At 42.0% G+C, this 23,975-nt stretch overlaps 1 protein-coding gene across 5 annotated transcripts in view; it reads right to left on the reverse strand.

The window, feature by feature from the left end:
• The window catches only part of WWOX (WW domain containing oxidoreductase), a 524,615-nt gene that overhangs the window by 55,457 nt on the left and 445,183 nt on the right, over positions 1 to 23,975 (reverse strand). Inside the window, exon 9 of one of the 5 annotated variants that reach the window (XM_067302453.1) lies at positions 1,863 to 1,892. The exons of the other annotated variants lie outside the window; for them this stretch is intronic. Coding sequence (XP_067158554.1) covers positions 1,878 to 1,892 — 15 coding nt within the window. The 3' untranslated portion in view covers positions 1,863 to 1,877. Of the gene's footprint in view, positions 1 to 1,862; positions 1,893 to 23,975 lie in introns of those variants that run through there. 5 annotated transcript variants of the gene reach the window in all.

The raw sequence follows: 23,975 nt of genomic DNA on the forward strand, positions 1-23,975 counted from the left end.
TTTAACTCCATTTAATTACACATAGAGTTAGCGAGCTAGTGTGTTTTAGTTAAAATTATACTGACAGGGAAAACTCTCTCTAGCATTTAAGACAAATGAGCAAATGTTTTCCTTCTGAAAGTGCCGTGGGAGGCAGGGAGAGGGGGTTAACTAAGGTACTTAAAATTTGAAAAGCACATGTAGCGTATCACCAAATACATCTTGAGTTGCATAAAAGATATGCCTTGTTCTCACAGCTAAATCTTAAACTCTCAGAAATTAGAAACACCTGCACAGCGTGTCTCAATGCTATATTTATTTGTCTGTGAATATTTATAAGCATTTAAACTACTAATGTTGTTGGCATTGTTAATTCTTGATTGTGAAGTTTGTAAATATTCAAAAGAAGCAGATGTTTACTAATCCCATTTACCTTTAAGGGAAAAAAATGTAAAACTGGAACGAAAGCAGATTGTTAAACTGTTTTCCCAACAGAAACAACCAAAATAAATTACTGCAATCTGAAGACTATAAAGAGTGACTTCAAAGGTCAAAGGATTAAAGACAGTCTAAACCATGAAATGCATTTTATTAGATTAATAAAACATATGATTTTGCTAACTTAATTATATGAACAAATTAGCTGGAAAGGATCTTCAGAGCTTGCCATCCCAAATTAACGCTGGCTCTAGAGAAGGTGCAGCAGCTACTGACCCGCTCTCAGCTAGCTTACACGCTTTTATCTCAGCACAGAGTGATTTCAAAAGTAAGCGCAAAGGAAATAGCAAAGAGCATGCTAAGGAGCTGGGGGTCAGAGCGCCGCGGCAGCAGCCTGAAAGGAGAGCCTTGCACCGCTGTACTCGTGCCAGGGCTATTTACGGGCTTCAAAGCCCTTCAGACTGCGCTGGGACTAAAGCTATAGAGCCGGCTCAGTCAATGCCAAGGAGGCCTACACTTGGCTTCGCTGAGCAACCAAAACACTAATTCAGCCCGCTGTTCATCTGTTTTAAATCATGCTTTTAAGTGCATTTATGTGATAAAGAATTGAAGCTGTTTCTTTTGGCCATCTAAATAATTGGGACACTCTCCTTTTCAAATAGATTGACGTTTAAGTACAACAAGCACATTGAAAAGTGAATTTTGGCTTAGCCTTGGGTTTGCTTAACTCTTTCAGAGCTTAGCAGTGTCTCTTTTGGAAGTGAGGTTTCTCAGGACATTATAAGCCTTCCAGGGCCCGATTCTCTTCCCACAGAAATCATGGAAAGCTTAATTTAACGTGGTCTCAAAAAGATTGCTAAAGCATGGAGCATTTTACATTAGCAAAGAAACTGTTTTCAGATGAAAGCGTACATTATTCAAATTTATAAAGAAAAGCCACCCCAAACCAAGTAACTAACTTAAAACCTTATCACTTACTCTCATTAAACCACAAAAGAGGAGGAAATCTCAGGAAAAAAATACACCTTAAAAGTAGGATGGTAACGCTACTACGGTCGGGCAGAGTTGTTAAGAGGGAGCAACAGACAGGAACGTGGTGGTGCCAGGATCACTCGCCTTAGCTTTTGGGAAGTTCAGGTTCACTCAAATAACCACCTGCACAGACACAGCTGGAGGGAACAGGGCCTCCATAGAGCCTTCTGCTGTGACAATAAATACAACGAGGTTATCATTCATCTACCGGCACTGAAGAATTGATTTATGGCCTTTGGGGGGGCCTCTCTTTCCCAATAGCCCACAATTTGCCTGGACAACACCATTTGGAAACAAACCCTTAAAATTTCTTAAATAGGAGAACTCAGTAGTGCTAACCCCAATCAAACAAGTTCAAATTTACCTTCCTACTCAAGTGTAGGTCAGTACAGATGCACGCTTTTCTGTTCCATTTCCTCACTCACGGTCTAAGAGCTTATATACTGGAATGAAAAAAAATTGAAGCTTTTGTCATTTTTACTTTTTATTCATTCCTCATTAACCAGCATTATAATCCCTTATATCGTCAGTGAAATAGCACTTGTGGACATCTCTACCACATTCCCTTCCCATTATTAGCCCCTGCGAATCCACTGAGTTTCAGTTTAGTGAGATGTGATAAAATGACGCGACATCCACTAAAAACTAAGGATTAGTGCTGTTTGAAATGAGAAAAGTGCTCTGAAAGGTCCTTCTAATTGCTATTTTAGTTTGCATATAGACCCCAATACAATACCAGACGTTTTCTTTCTTTCTTTTTTTTAATAACGTCCTAATTTGTCATCTGCTTTGGCCAGGAAAGAAGATGTACATGTTTCCAACATTAAGTATATTTTTAATTTTCAAAGGCACGTAGCCCAAGTCATACAGGAAAAGCTCTCTTGGGTCAGTACGGCAGTGGCTGAACATGCAAACAACCAGCTAGATCTGGAAACAATTTCAGCCTGATTTATTGGGGTTAACCTTACACAGACTTGGGACTTTTTTGTTTTACCAAAAGCAAAGCAGAACAAAACACAAAGCAAAACCTTCACTGTTTTAGATTGATGATACAAAGTCATTTCTTACTTATGCAGTGCCATCTGGGTCTACTTTCCAGCAAGGAATGGCCTTGGAGGGCCATGGCCAGAGCAGCAAAGCCCATTCCTGTGAAGCCACTCAGGATTCCCTCATGGCTCCAATGCCGAACCACAGCTCTCTCCTGTCATATGACGAGAAACAGGGGCCACTCACTTCTCACCATGGTGTTACCAGCCTTGACATGAGACGGGGGATGTAGATGTTCCTTAACACTAAACCCCATCTTTAGCTATCCCCTGGCTGCTGTCTTAAGCCACCCCTGACTCAGCTGCATGCACAAGCCCAGACTCATCCAGGTAGCCACCAAAAAGTGTACATTTTGCTGGTGTGCACCACAATGCATAGCAGTACTTACTTTTCCTAATGGTTTCCCTTAGGGGACTGAAGACCATATTAATAGTAATTCACATTGGGATGCTCTGAATCAGCAAGACTCATAACAAAATGAAAATAGCAGCAGCTTTGCATCATTACAACTCTACCCCTTGCGGATTTTCTGCTAGTGGCAAATCTCCCTGAACTGGCATAGACTAAAATTCTCTCCTCTTAATACCATTCTTCCTCTCTCCAACTCCTACACTCAAAGAAAGCTGAGTCTACTAAGTGGCACTACTTTCCTGTTTTAATAAATGCATGCAAAGCACATTTATATGAGTACTAGAGGTTTAACATCAAGCTTTCTCATCATAGATCCCACACTCTGCTCGGTATCCATATAGCTTTTATTCGGAGGAAGTTCCTATTAGAGGCACAGGGCAGAACAACAGAAAAACAACAATCCCTACTATTTACTGTGCTAGCTCTACTAACTATCTTCTTGTCACCTCCAAAGGTTAAATATTGGGATAACAGTCACTGATAAAACACAAAATGGCATTACCACTTCACGCATGAACAAATGCAAGATCCTCACTTGCGAGGCTTGGGTATAAAACATGTAATAATTTCTTCGCTGAGTCAGTGAGCTCCTAACCCTGTTTACCCGCCGGTGCAAAGCAAGGCTCCCCGGCGCAGCAGTGTCACCCTGACCTCGGGGGACCCGGGGTCTCGCCGGGCAGCACGACAACGCCTCTTTGTGCAGCACTGATTGCTCCCGCAATTTAACCATAACCTTCGTACTTCGTGGCTTGCTCAGTTCACATTCTAAAACGAAATAAATAAAACGCCCAAACTTTTTCCTTGCTTCTCATTATCTGTTAACTGACACTCACTATCGCTCGCTTTCCAAAGATGCCTTCTTACTACAGACATGGGAAGCAAAAACCCAGAAACAAACGTCAGAAAGTGCTTTTTCTGTTAGAGCAAATCAAGGCCATAGCTTTAAAAGCTTTGAGTGAATTGCCTTTTTGTACACCATACAAGAAAAGCTAGTCATATTTAATATACTAAGTATGTCTATGCCCACATTCAATCAATCTACAGAGAGCAAAAGGTACAAACCTTTTAACATTTGAAAATAGATATTAGAATAGTAATTTTCTAACCTTTATTCACCACAGATGCAGGCCTTGTATGTATTTAACATGCATTTTAACAGAAGATTTACAAATACCTAAAGCAGTGACTCTGAACTGCAGAAGGCCACAATACGGGAAAGATAACATGCAAGCGCAGAGTGAATATTACGGATCTTTTCCCGAAATGAGCTGAAAACCTACGATCCAATTAAATCAATAGAAAACACAGCTGCTCAAGCACTCTAGGACCCGAGCTGTAAATCTGAGCACTGAACACAACCACTTTTTTTTTCTTTCCCCCACGTAACGGGGTGATCTACGCGTCCAGGAGGCCGGCGTGCGCCAGGGTGGCTGGCACACCTACGCCGCAGGGCTGCCATCAGCCCGGCGGTTCGGGCTCGCAGGGGTCCTGTGACTACACACTTGCAGTTTCAATCCCATGTGGTTTCACACTTCGACCCCACAAGTTCACTTTGAACTTCAGGTTCAAATGAATGCAAAATCCCAGCAGAAAAGACAGTCAAAACCACTGCTTAGTGCGTGAGAACTGGGTACCATCCCAGACGGTTTTCAGCAAACACTATAAATCATACTCATCATACTCAATGACTCTTCCCTTGCTATGAAAACGCAATACCACTACTCTTTCCTTAGCTTCAATACAAAGTCTCATGCAGCTCTTAACACTGCCATCCTGTTTTCCCATGTGCTAGCTTCTAGCTATATGTATGCAACCACTAAGTTTAATATCGTGGCTGTTCAAACGGGCCCAGATAGTATGTAGACCTGCAGTAAGCTTATTCTTTAATTGTACATGGCTATAAATAATATGGCTGCACTGGACAAAACAAGCCTAAATAATATTATGCTAAGTCCGTCTGTAAGTTGCATGTGTGTATATATACACGTGTATATATATGCGGGAGTACGGAGCCAGGGAAAGGAATGACATTTACAAGTAATTAACCCATTTAATGAACATCAATCAAGTGGCAGGAGGGAAATCAAGTTTGAATGCAAGTTTATCCTTTGCTCCCAATGTCAGAAGAAACTTTATGATCATTTTGTTTTTCCAGCGAAACACATAGGCAATGACAGATAACGGCTATTTATTTTGTCTTAGGTTACTTATACAAGCATTTGGCCAGGACTTTAACCCTACTGAATTCCAAGTAGTTTTAGTCTTTTAGTCCAGGAAAGTTTTCAACCGTCTCCCAGACAGTTGTATTCCAGCTCTCTTAATGCTGCCTTGATAATGGCAAAACACTGGCCTGGTTGTTTCATTTACGTCAGAACAACAAACTACTTTAGCTTGTACTTGCATTCAAAGCAAGACAACAGTGAATGCATGGCCTTAAATAGAGCCTGATAGGCCTGTATGCTTGTATTTCTGCAGCTAATTGCTGCATTTGGTTTGGGGACTGCATGAAAAAATTCAGTCGTTTGACTTTGGAAACTGCCACAGGGTATGTAACTGGTCCTATTTGGGCAAAAATAAACTCTGTTCACAGTCAAAATAAACTCATGAGCCAAAATCAAGGCAAGTGGCTACACTCGTAGTTGCTGTGCTTCTCTGTGAAACTAAAACTTTTGAAAAATCAAGGCCTCCTCCAACATATAGTTGCCATTGGAGAATTTCTTTCTGCCTTTGCATTCAATATACTCTTGCCACATATATTGATTTTTTTCCTTCAAAGCTAATCTTTTGACTTTCCCACTGCAAAGAAGAAACATTGTCAGACTGATTATGAGGAAGCTCGCTAACAGTTCATGCATTTGATGCTCTGGCTATAAAGTTGTACAAAATCTAATGTCATAAGTCCCGGATCATGTACAAATACAGAAAACAGCATCAAAGATGCAGCTTTTCCCCAGGTATTGGCCTTTCGGCTTGCAGAAGACTCATTCATTTCAAAACATGCTGGAATAACTGACTGGCTGCACTGAAGCCCACAACTGTCTTTATGTATAAGCCTTTGTACTACGTTATTGAATGTCTTGAAACATTTTAAAGTTTTAGTATAGTGTTTGAAATCAACAGGGCAATTAGTGAGGTTTTAGACTGTGTACTGGTCAATCAACACTGCAGTCAATAGTACTTTGCAAATGTCAATAGTTTTCCTGGGTTTATGGGCCAACCGTAAGTGTGTGTGTGTGTGCGTGTGTGCGCATACACACACCTTTTCCTGGTTATAGAAACTAGAGCTTAGGTTTTAAAGAGAAGCCCACATTCCCCCCAAAATAACTTTTATCATTGTTTTCTGATATAAAAAAACAATAAGGGAGACAGAGAATACTAATTGATATTTATACCTGAGCATAACATAGGTAGTGGACTGGGTGTTTTTTTTTCCCCAAATAGGCAAGAGACTAATAAATAATAAACATATTCTTGTATTTTAATAAGGCCATTTTCTGAGAATATCAAAGCAGTTGAAAAGTACTAATTAAGCCCAAAACAGCCATGAAAAGTGCTATGTGCTATTGAAATGAAAAGCAGCAATAAGACATCCATCCTGAGCAGTGGAGTTCAAGACGAGGATACGACGACAGATTCTTCCAGTTATAGGCTGTAATAGACATTTTCGGAGAACTGGTGACCATGAAAAAAAGATTCTGTAATGGGAGAGAGGACTTCAGATGTGTCTTATGTACATCAGCAGACATAAATAAGTGTACATTTTCTGGACCTTTCAATATATACAGTAGATATCTGTAATCAATGCTACTGCCACATGCAGCTCTCTGGCTTTTGGGAGATGACATATGTTCCTAATTTGTTTCCTGCATAACCAGAAGGTGTGTTTACTGCTGCAAAATCAAGTTAACATTTACAAAGCATAATTATCTTTAAAAAATGACTTTGCCATAACTTTCAACAAACTTGAAATAGACTGGAAAAGAAATGTGAACTGCTGTATCCTATTAAAGTTAACATTTTATTGAGCAGGTGAAAACACGAGTCAGCTGTCTGTTGTTAGTGTCTGTTTTTCCTTTCTGACCTATACTGGGAAGGGATGTATTCTAAATACTGGAGTAAAAGGTTTATTCTGTTTTGTTTTGTTTTGTTTTCATTCTAGTGTAATTCTATTTAAAAATTTTGATTCACAATAGTCAAGATCAAAGCCAGAACCATGTTGCCATCTTACAGACTACAAAACTTCCCCACTTTGGTTTTTATCCAAAGTTTATAAAATAAAGCTGAGACTGGTCAAACTGAAGTATATCCTAAGTGCAAGATATTAAATGTGAAATTAAGTGACAAATAAGTAATCTAACAAGACAATCACAAAGACAAGAGTTTGGTCACCTCTGCTTTTCAGAGTCACATCTAGCCATAATTTATGGCATACATCTTTTCACAATTTGATGCAACATTTACATTAGTTTAATCAAACACTTTCAGAGTGCCTGGTTCATTACTTGGGTGGCACTATATCAATTGCACTTACTTCCCTAATCAAAGAGTATCTGAATTCTTTGGACTGAACAAATGGATATAGATTTTACAGGAACTGAATAAACTAAATGTATATGCATTATTTTAACTGTGAAGCATTTATATTCCCTCATAGCTGTGATTTCTAATCCAACTGACTAATATTATTTGCTGAAAAATCACATTACAGTACACTAACTTAAAGGGATAATAAACACATAACCCAATAAATAGTAAAGTTCTGAGCTCTCGCCATTCTGATAAAGCTGTGATTCAGTCAAGTTCAACCATGTATATGGAAGCAATCCATTCCTATTCGTCAAAATGATAAAATGCATACCAAGAGCCATGGATTTCAGTGGGATTTAAGTACAAGTTTAGGTTGTGGATGAATTAAAGGTCAGCATGTCCCTATATGTTTCCCTGAATCAGCCCAAGGACATACACACCAAATGACATCAGAACGCCAGGGCTGCTTCATCTTTTCTCAGTTTAAAACTCTTCCAGCGAAATCTTGCCATTTCTTTGTGGGCGAATCCTCACACATGGCCTCCCCATGGCAAAGGGGGGCAGATCATGTTATTGCTTCACTTATGTTAAAGTGTGTCCTATGGCTTTACCATGTCAATAGCCTGTAGCCATGTGTCATAACATTCATTCTGTGTTTTACTGCTCTACCCAAAAACTACTGTGCTGTAGTATCCGAAAACCATCATAACTGTCATTAAGTTCATCTAGACAGAGATCTCTCTGTTATTTCCCTTCAGCACAGAAATACCCTTTATCTTCCTTTAACGACAGATTATGATTACAAGTTCACTTTATAAGGAGACATGTGAACCCCGTTTGACACGTATCATACAGAAACAACTGGAGAAATTCTTGTTATCCCTGAGGTGTGCTCCTGTACAGCAGTCACTAGCCAAAGCAAACGTCCTGGTACTTTAAAAGTTATTTTTCTTTTTTCTATTCTCAGTGAAAGTCTACTAAGTCTCCTACAGCTAGCTAAATTGGAGCCTGCACAACCTCCTACACCCGAGCTCAAGGCGAGAACTTCACCACGCACCGAGCAGGAGGCACTAGACACGCCGTGGTGGTGTCCCTGGCCCTGCGAGCCCTTTCCTAATCTACTGCAGTGTGGGAGCAGTGTGTAGCACCAAGCTGTTCTCTGTAGGATGGTTAGGCGACCTCTAAAGCAGTTACCAATATTTTATACTCAAAAAGAAATGAATTAAATATTTTCAGGACCCTTCTGGTTGACCCACCCATCCAGTCTTTCTAATGAGGCTCTACCAAGCTTACACATTGGCCCAGAAACCCAGGAAAACTATTGACATGTACAAAGTACTATTGACTGTAGGTTTGATTCACCAGTATGCAGCCTAAAACAGCATTTTGGTTTACAGGGTAATTAAAAACACTAGCAGCTCGGCCGTTCTCCTAATACCCCCAGAACGCAGCACAGACAGGTCGCCTCCTGCAGCCTCCGCTGCAGCAAGCAGCGACGAGAGCAAGATGCCAGCTGGCCTCCAACACGCACCCGCAGGCGCCTCCTGGTTTTGTACCAAAGTTACGTGTATCTGCTTCTTCCCAAGGTAAAGTGAACATAAAGGTTTGAAGGCGAAAGCGCTCAAGGCAGAAGAAACCCAAACTATTTTAAGGACATCTTAAGGACATATTTCACTCTCAGGACATTTCTGAGACACGTGCAATCCCCTGACAGATGGTCTCTATTTTCCACGCAGCCCTGCTAATATGGTTTTGAACACCACCCCCAAAAAAAGATTTGACCCCCAATATTAAATAAAAACAATACTTGTTTTGTAGCTCCTTTTGGCAACTTTGCTCTTAATACTGGCGTTTTTACGCCGCATTCAGAAGCTTTATTGTTCCAACAGCAAAGGTAAAGAGGTTAATTCCTCTTTAACAAGGGGCTCTTTTTCCTCCCCCTCCCCGCCCCTCCTTTTTGGCTCGGCCGAAATTTCTCACACCCCTTACAAAACGCAGTGTACGGCTTTTAATTGCGCCCGGGGGCAGCGGGGCCAGCGCACCTGGCCGCGGCGCTGCAGGGCGGCAGCCGCCCGGGGGAAGGCGCCGCGCATCGCCCCGGCACCGCCGCGCCCCCCGCGCCGCTGGGAGACGAATTATTGCTCTCAACTTTTTTTTTTTTTTTAATTTTATGGTACCTGCAGGAACGTGATGCTATATTAAAATCCACCGCGTAGAGGTAGTATTTTGTTCGAGCTGGAGTTACTGGGGGGAATAAAGCCTCCCTTTGCTTTGCCAAGAATGAATTGTTTTAATATCCCAACATTCAATATTATTTATTATTAAAGTCTAGCGCTGCTTTAGTGAGTAACCGACTTTCTCGTGCTTTGACCTGCCGTTCCCCACTGAACTCTACCGCTCGGTTTCAACATTCGCTGGAAATAGGCCGCATTTTAATTTCTTCCCCCTCGTTTTCTCAGTGTACTCTATTCATGTTGGAAGGTTCAAAAAAGTCCATTAAAAATGTGATATTATTTAAATGCCATTCGGTTCCAACAGTGGTATTTGCTTACAGAGTTTAGCCAGCACAGAACTCCAGTCCTGCATGAGTTATGCCACATTAGCCGTTTCCGATGATTCTCGTGTTAATTCTACGGGGGAAGAACCGTATTCGCCCTGCCCGTCTTGTGTAACTCATTAAGGAATTCAGCAACATGAGGCTTGCTCATGCTAACGATGGGGACCAGAGGGGGAAGCTGCAAAGAAGGGGAGGGAAATGAGCACTATTATTAATTCATTGGGACACACAAATTTGCCCCAAACCAGACACTTCTGAGGCAAAACCACAAAGATTTGCCACTACTTGCTGGCATTTGGGAGTGCAGTGCACTGGAATTCAGGTTTCATAGTTTATCTGAATCAATAGTTTATCCCCAAATCCGATGCACAAAAATCCATAAGCAATGGAAAAAAATAATGTTAATACTTACTTTGTTATACTACAGAGCCAAAAGGGATAGTGTTGAACCTCATCTTGCAACATTTCACCCCAGGAATGTGTTGGTTGGTGAGTATTAAAGGTTTTTGTTTTGAAGCCCAGCATTTACCCAGGAATTGGAACAGAAACATTTATCCCCCCAAACCTTTACAGACTATTGGGTAAATACCATCCCAAGTTTCTCATTATGTATTTTTGCTTAATCTGAAAAATTAATCTGTAATAGTCTTTATGGCATAAAGTACCCTAAAAATTAGGCAAGGAAGTACAACAGCCAAAATGAATGCGAACATTTTGCTTTAGGATTTATTTTCCCCACAGTAGCTACAACAGAGTCTTTTCACATCCCATAATTCATTTAGCTGTGTTCTACTGAGCTAGAACTGTTTAGTGGACAAAATAACTCTTAAACCAGACCATATTGGTGATGGACATTGTTGAGGCTAATTTTTCTCATAACTGAGAATTAGCCAACTTCAGCAGACTTTTACGCCAATTTATCTCTGTTGGATACCCTCTTCTTGAAGTAGATGGTCTGCAGCACAACACTAATAGTTTTTTGGCTCACCATGCCCACTATCTTTATATGCTTGTGCTCAGCTTTTCTTCCCTCTTAGCAGATTTCCCTATTTCTGTCACAGTGCACAGGGTATTTATATAGTGGCTGTGGCCTAAAATCCTAAAGTACTTAATTAAATACATAAAGTTCTACTTTGAGAGCTACCATTCCCTGCTTGTACGTTATGCACGTTACATATTTTAACAAGGACAGTTTTGCCACGAGGGGAGGCGAAGGGGAGGGATTTGAGCCGTAGCTAGCCCCTGTCACCCTGACTGCAGCGGAGCTGGACAAGCTCACGCGCCGGCGTCCGATTCACTGACAAGTCGCAACCGGGCTGGTTGTGCAAGGGGCAAATCCAGAGCTTCTGCCGAGCCTCCAACCCAGCGTGAACACAAAGCGAAACAAAGGCACAAGAACACCTGCGATCCCTCAAGCCGAGCTGGTGCCGAAAACAAGTACTGAGGCTGCAGGAGACTCAGTCAAATCGGTAAACAAATGAATACCAGAGCGACTACAGCTGTGGAGCCTCAGCACGCTGCCTGCCCTCAGTGGTGGTTTCCTACCCACTGCTGCACAAGAGAGGGGCAGAGGTTGGGAGGACATGGGGTGAAAAGGCTGGGTGTAATCTGCAGTATGTATGACTGGGGATGTGAATAAGGGGGCAAACATGCACAAACCAAGCATTCCTGTTTCTTCCCCCCAAATTCTACTGATTTTTTTTTTCTTGAAATATGGTATTTTATTTGCTGATGTTAGAACACAAAATGATGAAGCTGGTCCTACTTTAAGCAGTGAGTTGGACTAGGTGACCTCCAGGGACCACTTCCAGTCTAAATTCTTCTGAATCTACAATCAAAACCCTCAAGAGATGCTGTATCTGGCAATACCAAAAGTACCCGGTAAATGTAAAATTAGAACTGATTACCAAGACTTTTGTAAACCAGAACCCTCTGATGCCATTATATGGTCATCTGATACTTGGACAGAAGCCTTCGCTGCCTGAAAAATGTTGGATGGAGCAGATTAATTTCAAAACACACTATTTGCTGTACTGCCAGTTTTTCTCTATGTAAAATAAAACAGCAGAGATCTTGGTAACTGGTAAACTTGCCAAGCTGAAAGTCAGGTTATGAATTTAGAAAACATTTTAAAAAAAAGTTCATTAATTAGATGGCAAATCAAGAACTAAAACTATATCTCAGAACTTCAGGAATAGATTACAACATTAGGCAAGGAGTAATGTTTTCAAAAGTACCAAAGTGATATAGGAGCCTTCATCCTGTTACTAAAAATAAGGACCCTAGTCCTCAAGGCCTAAGGATAAGCCTGCACTAGAAATTTATGTCAGTGTATCAAAGTTGTCTTCGAGCATGATTCTTTTGACATATCTATGTCATCAAAAATCCCAGTATGTACAAATATCCTGGGGAAAAGAGCTTACATAGTTCAGGAACTCCTAAAAATCTACCCTCTTCCATCATTGGAAGCTGCATCTAAACCAAAGGGGCTTGCTACAGGAGCTGTACCAGTCAAGTTACTGCAGCAGACCCTGTTTGTATAGCCTGAGGTTAGGCTAAGTCACACTCGACAATTAGGCCCGGGTTCCTAAGTCACTCTGGTGCTTTACAAAACTTGGCCAAAGAGCAAGATGACTGCGACTGCTTAATAGAATACTTAGAAAATCAAGTAAGATCCAGGAATACAGATATGATTTGTTTCCCTCCAGGGAAAGGTGATTCACATCTACTTTCATTTATGAAAAGGTTGTGCCTAAATTTCAATGTAAAAGATCAGGTTTGTTTAGAAAAGGCTTATCCCACTCCTAAGAAAAAAGTTCATAAAAATCCCAAACAACACAGGCAACAAAACCTCAGGTGACCAAAGAATCACGACAGGGTCATGCGAGCTATACATCATGTAAGAGAAATCAAAGGTTTAGGGGGCCAAACTACTATTTTCCCCAGTGTTCAGTCTAATCTCCCAGGTTTTAATTACTGATTTTGCTGCTCTCTAGCAGCAACATAACAGTTTTGGCTGACAGTCCCTCAGCCTCCATTTTCTGCCTGGCAGAAGATACAGTCACTCTTGATGGGAAAGCTCATGTGCTCCGGGAGCAGACATGGTCAGATTTACGTGGCGTTAACCAAGATGTTGCTTAAAGGAAAGTTTCTGGAAGCAGAAAAAGCAAATGAAGGCTGAAAAAGACAGACAGTGTGCAGAATTACCTTTTGGTTTAAAAACAGGGTAGCGGAGCATTGTGCCCTGCGTGCTATTCATCTGTCAACACACTTCCATACAGTAAGTCCTTACTCTACGTCATACCAGCGTGACTCTCCCGCAAGCTTTCTGTGCTGCGCAGCACGGAGGAGGAAGGGCGGCGCGGCGAGATGGGAGCTTTGCAGGAGCACGTGGGCAGTCCTTACTCAGGTATTCCTCTCTGTAGCCTAAATGGAAAATGCCAATTCATCATTTTCCCCCCTTTTAGAAAGCTCTTATTTATGCAATCTGACAGAGGTATTTTTCACTGTTTTGGATTATACTTACTTTGTCTGACCTGGTAATCACTGAAAGCATGGATGCTATTTATGATTAAGACAAATGCAATACTCATGTTCCTGGATGTCTAGTGATCTGCGCTCCAGAGCTATCCCATAACGCCGTGATTTTTTCACTCTACAGAAATAATTTTACAAACGCTCACTCACTCACACTCTTCGTGATTGCTGCAATCGCTGCCAAAGAGAGCCCAGGGCTGGTAATTTGCCAACCAGGGCTTAAACATACTCAAGAGCTTCAAAGAGAAATGCACACAATGCTATTGATGTCAGCCTCTCACTTTAATAAATGCTTAAATTCACAGCATTAAAAATAACCAATCAAGGGCTTTTCTTTGCCATCCCCACTCTCACAGTGATCCTGAAACCTGTGTTAAAAAAGAACTCTACAACTATTGCTTCTGCATGGTATTCAGCACACTAAAAGTCACAATGTGATTTTCGTTAGAGGAAGAAATGTTTGGAAAATTGTTATATGAAGTCCATAAATCTGAAGATAAATAATGAAAATGAAACGTCCCATGAAATGCCCCAGCGTTCATTTTATTTAATATTCTCCACTGGTGAAAATAAATTAAAAATGAACAAGACTTGTTTATGCCTGCCTTACGCTGTTCTCTGCTTTTGAATAGCAACTGCATATTAATTTATCAGGATCCTATAAATTATAATTAGCCAGGAGGATTAACAACATAAATCCTTGAATTTAAAACCAACCTGCCCTGCTCTCACTTCCCTTAGCCCTAAAGTGAAAAGGAGCCATAAAACCCATCACCGCGGTTTGATCCATTAAACTCAGGAGACGCTCTTGTTTCGGCTGAGCTACCAGAGGTATATTCTTTGCAAAATCTTTTTTAAAGTTACAGCGGCCTTCCTGGAAGCAGGCGCCGCCGCGCGGGAAAGGCCCGGCCCGAGCATGGCAGGATGACTACTGCTCTTTCCGCTGCATCACTCGCTGGAGGCTTCTCAGTATGCAGGAAATCGGCAAAAGAGCTTACGAGTAAAATAGGTGGAACAGAGAGGAACTGTTTCCTAAGCACACCTTTTTTAAGACAGAAGCAGAATCTGACTGAAGTGGATACGCATTTCCCCGTACGTGCAGACCTCAGGCAATTAATGCCTGCTAGCAATAAAGGCGTCCTGCAGTTGTACCAGGTGCGCTGGAATTAGGATATGCCCTTTTCACTACAACTAACTTAAACATCGGTTAAGGACGACGCAGTGAATATCCCCAGATACATGCAAGTCATCTGTGCAATTGTACCGATACTAGTTATCCCAAATAATTCAGAGTGCTTGGGAAGAAATACACTACCCATTTGTGAACGTTATCAGGAACTTCAATCACAAACACAATCAATAAAACCCTCTTCCTTCCCCCTCACTCCTGAAAGATTTAAATGACTATTGCTAAATATTGGCTAGCAGCAAAGCTGAAAACTGCCAGTCACGCTTTAACTTTCAGTTTTTGTACAGTGGGACGAAGTGGCAGAGCGCGTCTCTGCTGAGCGGCAGCCTCCGAGAGAGGAAGCCCACACAAACGCACGGTGCGGAGAGATCCTGTCTTTCAAAATCACCATTTCAAACAGCAGTATCTGTCAGGCAAATATATTAGGCAAACGGCGAAAAAGGAGTTGTTTGTGACAAGTTTCATTTTTAGTGCGACTGCTTTGCGAGGGCCAGACTGCAATGTGAGCAACCCAGAGGAAATCTTCAACAGGCATAATAATTTATATGAAGGACTCGCTCTTTTTATTTATTGCTTGCAGGAGTTCAAGCGGTTTTCAAGACATGACTCACTTAGGATGATTATACCAATGCTGCACGTAGGGAAGAGCGGATTAAGTGGGGTATCTGCCCATGCCCTGTGCACCGGTCTTGCACCCTGCACCTGGCGAGATAACGGCTAGCGACCGCTCAGTCCCACTCCGTAGAATGAGCACATTTTAAAAACGGGGCGAAGACGCTCGCCCCCCGAAATGGCAGGAATTTGGACACCCGCACGGGCAGGGCGAACCATGCGGGGACAACGCAGCCTTGCCCGCTGCTGCCCCCCCCGTCTGCAAAAACGCCCTCTCTCCCTCCCCCCAGCCTCGGCTGACAGCGACCAAGCCTGGCTTTGGAGCCTTGCAAAACGCTGCTGATTTAAATTTAAAGCAAAGTGAGAAAGCCAAGAAAACTATCAGGAAAAAAAAAAAAGCCCCTGAGAAGGGGCGAGTGGGGAGAGAAATGACAATTTATACAAATGACAGCCCACGTCTCCGTGCAACTAGCAACTCGGAACGGCTACAAGGGACGGGATTCAAAGTTAGTGCCTTGCAGTGATTATCAGCTCCGATTTTAACGGGTTACCACCTTTGATTTTATTCGGTTGATACTGCACACGTCCCCCGAGCTGTGGCAAACCTGTGACCTGAGCTTGCAGAACAACTCTCCCTCAGAATACTGTTGACTGAGACTATTTTTCCCCCTTCATGATTAATGTTTCAGGGTCTGGCAAAATACAGGGGCAGCATTTTTGAGCTTGATAGGAGTTATCCAGGGAAAGGCTGCATCAGGCACACACACAGCGTGTGCAGATAAGGTGGCTCAGATCAGCGTGCGATATACCTGCGCGCACGCTGCTTACATTAGATGAGCTGCACATGACATGGAATATTTCTGCTCACTTCACACGGCCGATATTTATCATAGTTCCTTTCAAATGCTTATCTCCATACTTTGGAGTTTACTTACATGTGAACAAGGTGAACTCCCAGGTGGAAAGCTGACCCAAAGGTGTCAAGGGGAGTTTTTCCATTCAGTAAAAACCAGGGTATCACCTGGTTTACAGAGATATGGGATACATACCTCAGCAAAATATGTTTCTGTAGGATTCTTATAGATGAAAACAGTATAAATATACCCAGTCAGAGATACATGAACAAAGGAAAAACAACAAACCCTTTTTATTATATACATATATACACCCATATATACATATCTAAGGATTTTCTAAGCATATATGCATAAACACACAACACCCTGCCGGTCTCTTCTGGTTTGCCTTTAATGGTAAAGGTGTAGTAAAGTAGTTTGTCATTTTTCATATTTCTCTATAGCAATTTAGGCAGTTTTGCTTAGTTGTCCCTACTAAGCATCCCAAAGTAAATTAGTTGCCTAAGATTATGCAGCCAAGGGGTTATTCACCTCTCTTAATCACAAAGAAATCACAGCTGGAATACAGAGCATTTGTCCCCTTGGATTTAGGAGGCGGGGGGTGGGGGGGGGAGGAAATCAGTTTGTATACAAGGAGGAAGAGAAAGAAGGAAGTTGTTAAGCATAAATGCAAACAGCTTAGCAAAGAGATGCTGGAAATAAGCATCTTTCTAATAAATTTCACTGCAGCGCTTTCTCAAGGAAGAGCCTGCGTTCATTCCAGGAGGGGATAGGAAAGTGCACTCTCTGTACAAGGCTGCAGAAGAAGGAAAGCTCTGTAAGCCCATCCCAACTCCCTTAATTATTTTAATTGCAGCAGTGTGATGCCAAGGTGCTGAATTACCCCCTCAGGCTCTGGCTGCTTAGCCAGGAGGTACTGAATTAAACTGTCAGAACATGCAGAAAAATTGCAATGGTGCCTGTCAACGGTATTTGTTAAGAGACACGGGTGAGGCTAGTGACTTGTATAGAAAAAGAGCTGCCAATGCAAAGTCGTCAAAGCACAGCACTGGAACTAATGGGGTATTCAGAGGTCTTGTTCTACTTCATTGGTTAAAGCCAACAAAACTCCTGTAATATTTGGGGCGGTTTGCTATTTATGGCTATGGTAATAAAGGCCAGTTAAAGCTGCAGAGCCAGCCACGCTTAGTGGTCCCCACTGCTTTATTTCTAAATGGCTGAGGGGGCACTGTCCTGTGTCAAGCTCTGGTTTTTAACACGGGGAAAATTTTAGAGAAAGAATCTGTTCTTTAAAATATGAAACATCCGCAACAGAGCAGGCTACAGCTTTTTTGGTTTTACAATATACTGCTTTAGTTAAAAATAACATTTCAGATGCCTTCCCCTCCTGGTTTGAGATTTAGTTATGCCTTAGCTGCAAAGAATTGGCTTCGAGTTGGCAATATGGCCCAGGTTTAGCACCCGCTTTTCTTCATGCATGGCAGTTTCTTCCCAGAGATGCTTAGCAAGACATTTGACACCAAAATCTACTTTGCAACTCTAAACCCACGCAACTGCAGATAGCGATCAAGGTGATTTAAAGAAGTCCTGTTTGTGGTGGGTCTCTATGGTTCTCTCTCAGTTATTTTTAGAAGTAAAATCCTGTACCTGTGAAAATGAAAGGCTGACAGCAGTGGCTAGAGCCAGCCGGTGGGCAGGGGCTGCGCAAACATCCCCGCTCGGCTCCGGGTCCCCCAGCCCCCAGCACGGGGTCTCCCGGGGCAGGTGGGTTTGCGATGGGTGCCAGCTCCCACAGGGGAGCATGCAGGGAGCTCAAAAACACTTCTAACTTAGTTATGAGTGCCAAAACTTTATGCATTTTAGGCCCTTAGGCTTTTTAACGAGCTAGTGAATAAACCTATCTAACCTCTATCCCTCCCATCTCTGAGGAGCTGCGGATATAGAGACTGCAGAGTATACGGTACATGGAAAAGAAGAATTTTCACACGTGTGTGATAGCCCCCAAAACAGGTTTTTTGGCATAACAGGGAGGTGGTGATAAAGAAAAAGAGCATTTTATAATTTCTGCTAGATGCATGTCCCTATCATCTGGCCATCAAAACAGCTATCTGACCACCAGGAGCACCATCCTGCTTTCTCACTCGGTCTGCATAGCACTGGGAAAATGCTGCTTGTTGTGCCTTGTTTTTCTGCTGTAGTATTTCCTAGCTCACTACAGTTATTGGAATTCTTCTTAACAGGTTTATATTGCCATAATCTTATATTCACTTAATGTGATTTTCACTAAGAATATAAGTTCAAGAGAGGTTAATGATCCATTAGTGTATATTTTTAACTAGCTCATTTACATATTGAATAGCCTGTATTTATTTTATTAAAAGCAACTCACTATATTCAGCTGACTGAATTACGTGAGATATCACATGGATTACACAGTATTGTTCAGTAATTAATTTTTCCCAGACATGATATGTAGTTATTAAGTATATTCCTAAACAATTAAAACTGTGAAACGGTCTCTTAATGAGACTGAAACCTTTGCTGTTATAATATGCAAGGCCTTAACAATTACAATGGCTCTCTGAGCTTAAGGGTTCATTTCTGTAGTTCCTTTGGAATAAAATATATGCTGCTGATGCTACAGAATGCAGTATGTCAGAACACAGGAATACTGGTTCAGGACGGGTTATAAATGCTATTTCTGTGCTGTGTTTGTACCTATATAATGATGGCCATGCAAAGGTGCACAGCGATGAACTCATATTCCCTCCTTGCCATCTGGGAATTAAAGGAGAATCTTCATTAACTTTAATTAAAGACATTGCTTCCTTTCACATGAGGGTGACACTCCAAGCGTATATTAAACAGCTCAACCCACGTATTTCCCCCAAGCATTACTCATGGCTCTGCTCCTTTGGTCCGTCTTACATGAAGAAGCGGTGGCGCAGTGAGGGCTACCACTGCTTCGATGCCCACGCTCCCCTTTCGTCCCTCCCATCCCGGCAGGTTCATCGGGCTTAGTCAATAAACTGCCTTGCTATTTTCCAGGTATGCAGAGCGCTCCCCTGCCCCGGCCCGTCGCTGCCCCTGGGTATCGGGGGTGAGAGGAGGAGGCCTGCCTTCGGGTCCAAGGCACAGCAACGTGCCTCATTGCTCTCCAGTTATCGGAGCGCAGGTCTGAACGGGATTTATTCCCTTGCCTTGAGGAGAAATGGACCAGTCAGCGTTTACCAATAGCCAAACTGCTCAAATCCTTTAAAAGCTAAGCCATATGTTGATTATCTTGCACTCATAAAAATGCCTTCAAATAGTTTTAAGCTCTTCTGAGCAACAAGTTTCCTGGATTAGCGCTGCTTCTTTCTTTCAGGGATAGTGAAGGCACATTGTGAAATGCCTCTTCCATGCTCCTAGCCAACACAGAAAATCTCTTTAAGCTACATTTTTGAATGTCATATTCACAGGAGCATGAGGGGATCTCTGGGTCTCAGTGGGAGAGCGTTATGGTGTTCCCAATGCCAACAAAGGCCATTAAAAAGCATGTAGTGCATATTATAGCACTGCACTCAAACACAAACAAAAGTATGGATTCTATTTTTCACCGCATAATGACGATATCATGTACGGAACTGGATGAACTAATTTATTACTTAGGAATCCTACTAATTGCTGGGACCCTCTGCCTTCAGTTGCAGTGACACATGCCAAGAGAGCCCAGCTTTAGGGCTAGATACAAATAAGATCTGTCATAGAGGAACACTGTCGTTTAGTCGATCACATCTCCCATTAGCTCAGCATTAGTGACAAAGAGTATAACGGAAGATAAGCATCAAGAATTAAGATATTGTTCTGCAAGAATAGCAGAAAAATAGTATTAACGTTTCTTGGAATTCAATTAGTCTAAAGCTTTGTTTTCATTGCCAAATGAGGTGTATTTTCTGTTGAGATGTGTTCACTGAGGGTAAAGAGAGCCTTGTCTCCAACAGGATTAAAAATCAAAATAGCTGAATTGGATTAGTTATTTTACTATTAACAAAACAACCCCCTGTTTTCGCACTGAAGACATGGAAATGTAGAGTGAAGGAGACTTCCTGGACCATCAAGTCTCATATCCGTGTTACTGCAGACACCACATCATACAATTCCTTTCACAAACATATCAAGCTTATCATTATCTGGAGTAATTTCTACAATGATGTTTTCAGCATGATAATATCAGCAATGTGGACAGAAAAATCTGCAAAATTTCCTTGATGCAAATATTGTTTCATATGAAATTTGCAGTCATCTTACCACAGGATTTCTGGGAAGAAAAGTCTGCGTTTTTTCAGAAACAATATTCAAAGCTTTACAAAAACCTACGATATATACTTTTTGCCAATGCCATAGTGCAACATGCAAAACACTGGAAAGAACTAAACTAAATACAAAGCATAACACTTTTCCTACTAATATGGCTTCATTTTATCAAATTTTTTAAACAACAGCATTTAATGCGAACTATACTGTTTTGTGTGGCCTTAATGAAAGTCTGGAGTTGCACTGAAGAACTTTTCCTCCTTTAACCAGATGCCTTGTCAAACAGCTGCCAAATCTGAACAACCTTTTGCCTGAAAATCAAATTAGCACTTTCCTAAAAGTAGCATAAGACATTTGCGTGAGTGTGCAAATTCAGTCAAAAGTAAAACTCGAGTGGTGGGCATTTCTATCCTGGACTTGCCTGAATAAAGCACGCTTAGGTTTCTCACTAAGACTCAGATTTGTAAAGATATTTAGATGCAGATAAGGCGCTTAGTGGTGCATTCAGAAAAGCCTAGGACTTTGCTGTCCTGATGATTCATTCTAACGTACATTTCATTTACAAGTCAGCAATGCAATGTTGTGGCAGAAGCAATGTGAAAAAAATAAAAAGAAAGAAAAAACACAGACAGAGGCTAGCAGCCTGCACAGTGAAGGCAATTGTAATGTTCCCACCGGCTTTAACGCAGGCCGGCTTTCACCCACAGGGCTTCGCCCATACCAATTCCTTCTCCCAGAGACTTCTGAAGGTTTCTTTTGCTAAAAGCACAGAGCAATGGAAGAATTATTATATTTAATGACATGCCACAGGACAGCTGTGTGTAGAGGAAGGTCCCAGACCACTTCTCCGTCGCTCGGCTCAGCTCTGCTCCGTTTGCAAGGCCGAGCTACACCCTGCTGAAAGGCGATCTAAAACCGAGTCAAGGAGAAGCTCTTTCTCTCCTGAAGTTTGATTCAAATCCACTCGCTTCACATATTTCAGGATCATTCAGCTAAACCACAGCGTGTCTCTGCGCTAAAGCTACTTTTTGCAGATTGCAGCTGTAGGGGGAAAAATGTCTGTATGTGAGGAAAAGCGATGGACTGAATTAAACTCCAAACACAGCCTCCAGCTAATTTCTTAATAATCTGAGTGCAAAACAGGGCCTTGAGGGTAGGCAGAGCTTTTCAGCAAACCAATCAGAAAGGGATTTTATTTAAGCAAGAGCGAAGTCAGTCGCAGAGAGCTGAGACGCTCGTATGCGAAGCCGTCGGATCTCCCTGGAAGTCCTGTGCAGTCGCTCAGCATCTCAATTTCAATCACAGCTCGGTCCCTGCTGGTCGTTTTTGTCTGCAAACAAGCTGAATGTGAGCTGACAAGGGCCCCCAGAGCAAATAACGCTAGCGCTGGAGGAAGAAACTCGCCCGGACATGATGTGACAGTTGTGCAGCCGATTCAAAAAAAAACCAGGAAAACAAGAACCCCAGCAAGCAGGTCCTCTGCTGCAGCACAGCTGAGCACCGTGCACGTAATGAACAGATAAAACCTGATTTTGCAAGTTTTATCTTCTGAAGCACAACTTATCTTGGCAAAATAAGTATGTGATATAGCAGGAGGCAAGGCCTTCGATCTCCATGTGGGGCCAGAGGGCTACAGCAGAGCTCCCAAGGAGGAGGTGGGCTACTCCATGAGGATTTCCCCGCCAAGTTTCTCCTGAATTCTCCCGTTGAGGGGTTGGGGTGATTTCAAATGGCTTGCCTGCAAATCCGGTGATATTCCTGCAGTGGGTCTGTAGGCCAGCCCTGTCCCCTACAGAGGACTTGGTAGACCTGAAAGTCCCCTGATCTCACGCTCTGGCCAGAGAGGGGAAAGAGCTGCATTTCTCCTTGCCACGACTTCTCCCAGGGCGGCTGCTCTCACCAGGCCGAGGGACGCAAGGATGCTCTTATCCTCCAGCCCGGCTACCTACACTTCCTCACCCGCGAGCATCCAGAGGTGGGACAAACCCTCAGGAGGGACCAAGACCACGATGCTACATGGAAGCTCATCACTCAATCCTTCCTCTTTTCTAGGAAACTTAAGGTGGACAGGCACCAAGCTAAAGCACAAATGGGAAAAATGCTGCTGCATGTAGGAAAGACCCATTTAAGAGGACAACCCTGACACCTGAGCTGTGCTAACCACCCCCAGCATTCAAACTCCCTGAATACAGTTTTCCAACGGTGTCTGTTAGTTTTCAAAGGACTTCGAGACAAAACCAGCTAAGTAAATGGAAGCCGCTGCTATTACCCACAATAGCTGTTATAGGTAAATTGCTCAACGTGGAAATGATAGAGATTATTTCGTTAGAGTCTTCAGCTTTCCAACATCATTACCAGCTTTAAATGGACTTTTAATATGATCATATTCACTGGTAATGACATCTCTCCCTTACAGAAGACATGTGACACCTAAGTGGAATATAACAGCTAGATATTTACTGAAAAAAATATGCATTGGGCATATTTAGATCAGAGAACAATCTTTTTCCTTCTCGTTCTTAGTGAGCTAGGCAAATATTCCAGGTAAATTCTGAATAGGAATTGGTGACCTTCAAGTCCACTCAGTGAATTACTGCAATTGAAGAGTTATTGAATTCTAATGTGAGGAAGGAAAAAAAAAAAAAAAACAGGTTAGATGACAGCCTGCTGTTTTAGAGTTAATTTCTTCAAGAAGGCCTGATTTTCAAAGAGTGTGGCTAAGCACAAAAAACAAATGTTCCTATCTCATCATCACTGACAGGATATGAAACAAAAATAAACATATTTCTTAAAAATACACCTTTTTTTTTTCCAGTGTCATGACCCGGATGAGCAAACAGTCTAGTTTTTAAGGCACTTGTGTCCCCGAGCAGAGGGAAGGAATACAGGCTATACCTGCCACAGGAGTTTTAAAATCACTGTGTATAGAAGGAGCCTATGGAGATGAGCTAATGTTATCTTTACTTTGCACCCTTCAGCCAAACCAGAGGTTATAAAACAACAACTCTTTATGAGATTTCCAGTAACATTAATTTTTGGTCACCAAACTTCAAAGAAAAACAGATATTTTTAGCTCAATTCATGTTTTTTGCTTTTTTTTTTTTTCCACACACTTTTACCACAACACTTTCCAATTCGGTTCCCATGAGCACACTGAAAACAGAGTTATACCCGCTTCCTGTTGCGGCAGCCTCCTTAACCACTTCACTCCTGGTGCTGCTCAGCCTTTTTTTTTCCAGTGTTCACGTCTTTTCATTGTTTTCCCCAGTGTGTCACATTTGCATTTTCCCACATCACCTTTATCATTGATCTTTGCTCTATTCAGCCACCCGCACAATAACTAAAACAGTATGGGAAATGAACTATATATACACATATAGAGAGATATATATGAACATATGTATGCCTGTGCGTATACATATATGCATATATAAACAAACTACACCGGGAAAACTTTTATTCAAAAGAAAATACTTTTCAGTAGAAAACCTAC

Source organism: Apteryx mantelli, chromosome 10 (assembly GCF_036417845.1).
Source record: "Apteryx mantelli isolate bAptMan1 chromosome 10, bAptMan1.hap1, whole genome shotgun sequence".
NCBI classification, from domain to species: domain Eukaryota; kingdom Metazoa; phylum Chordata; class Aves; order Apterygiformes; family Apterygidae; genus Apteryx; species Apteryx mantelli.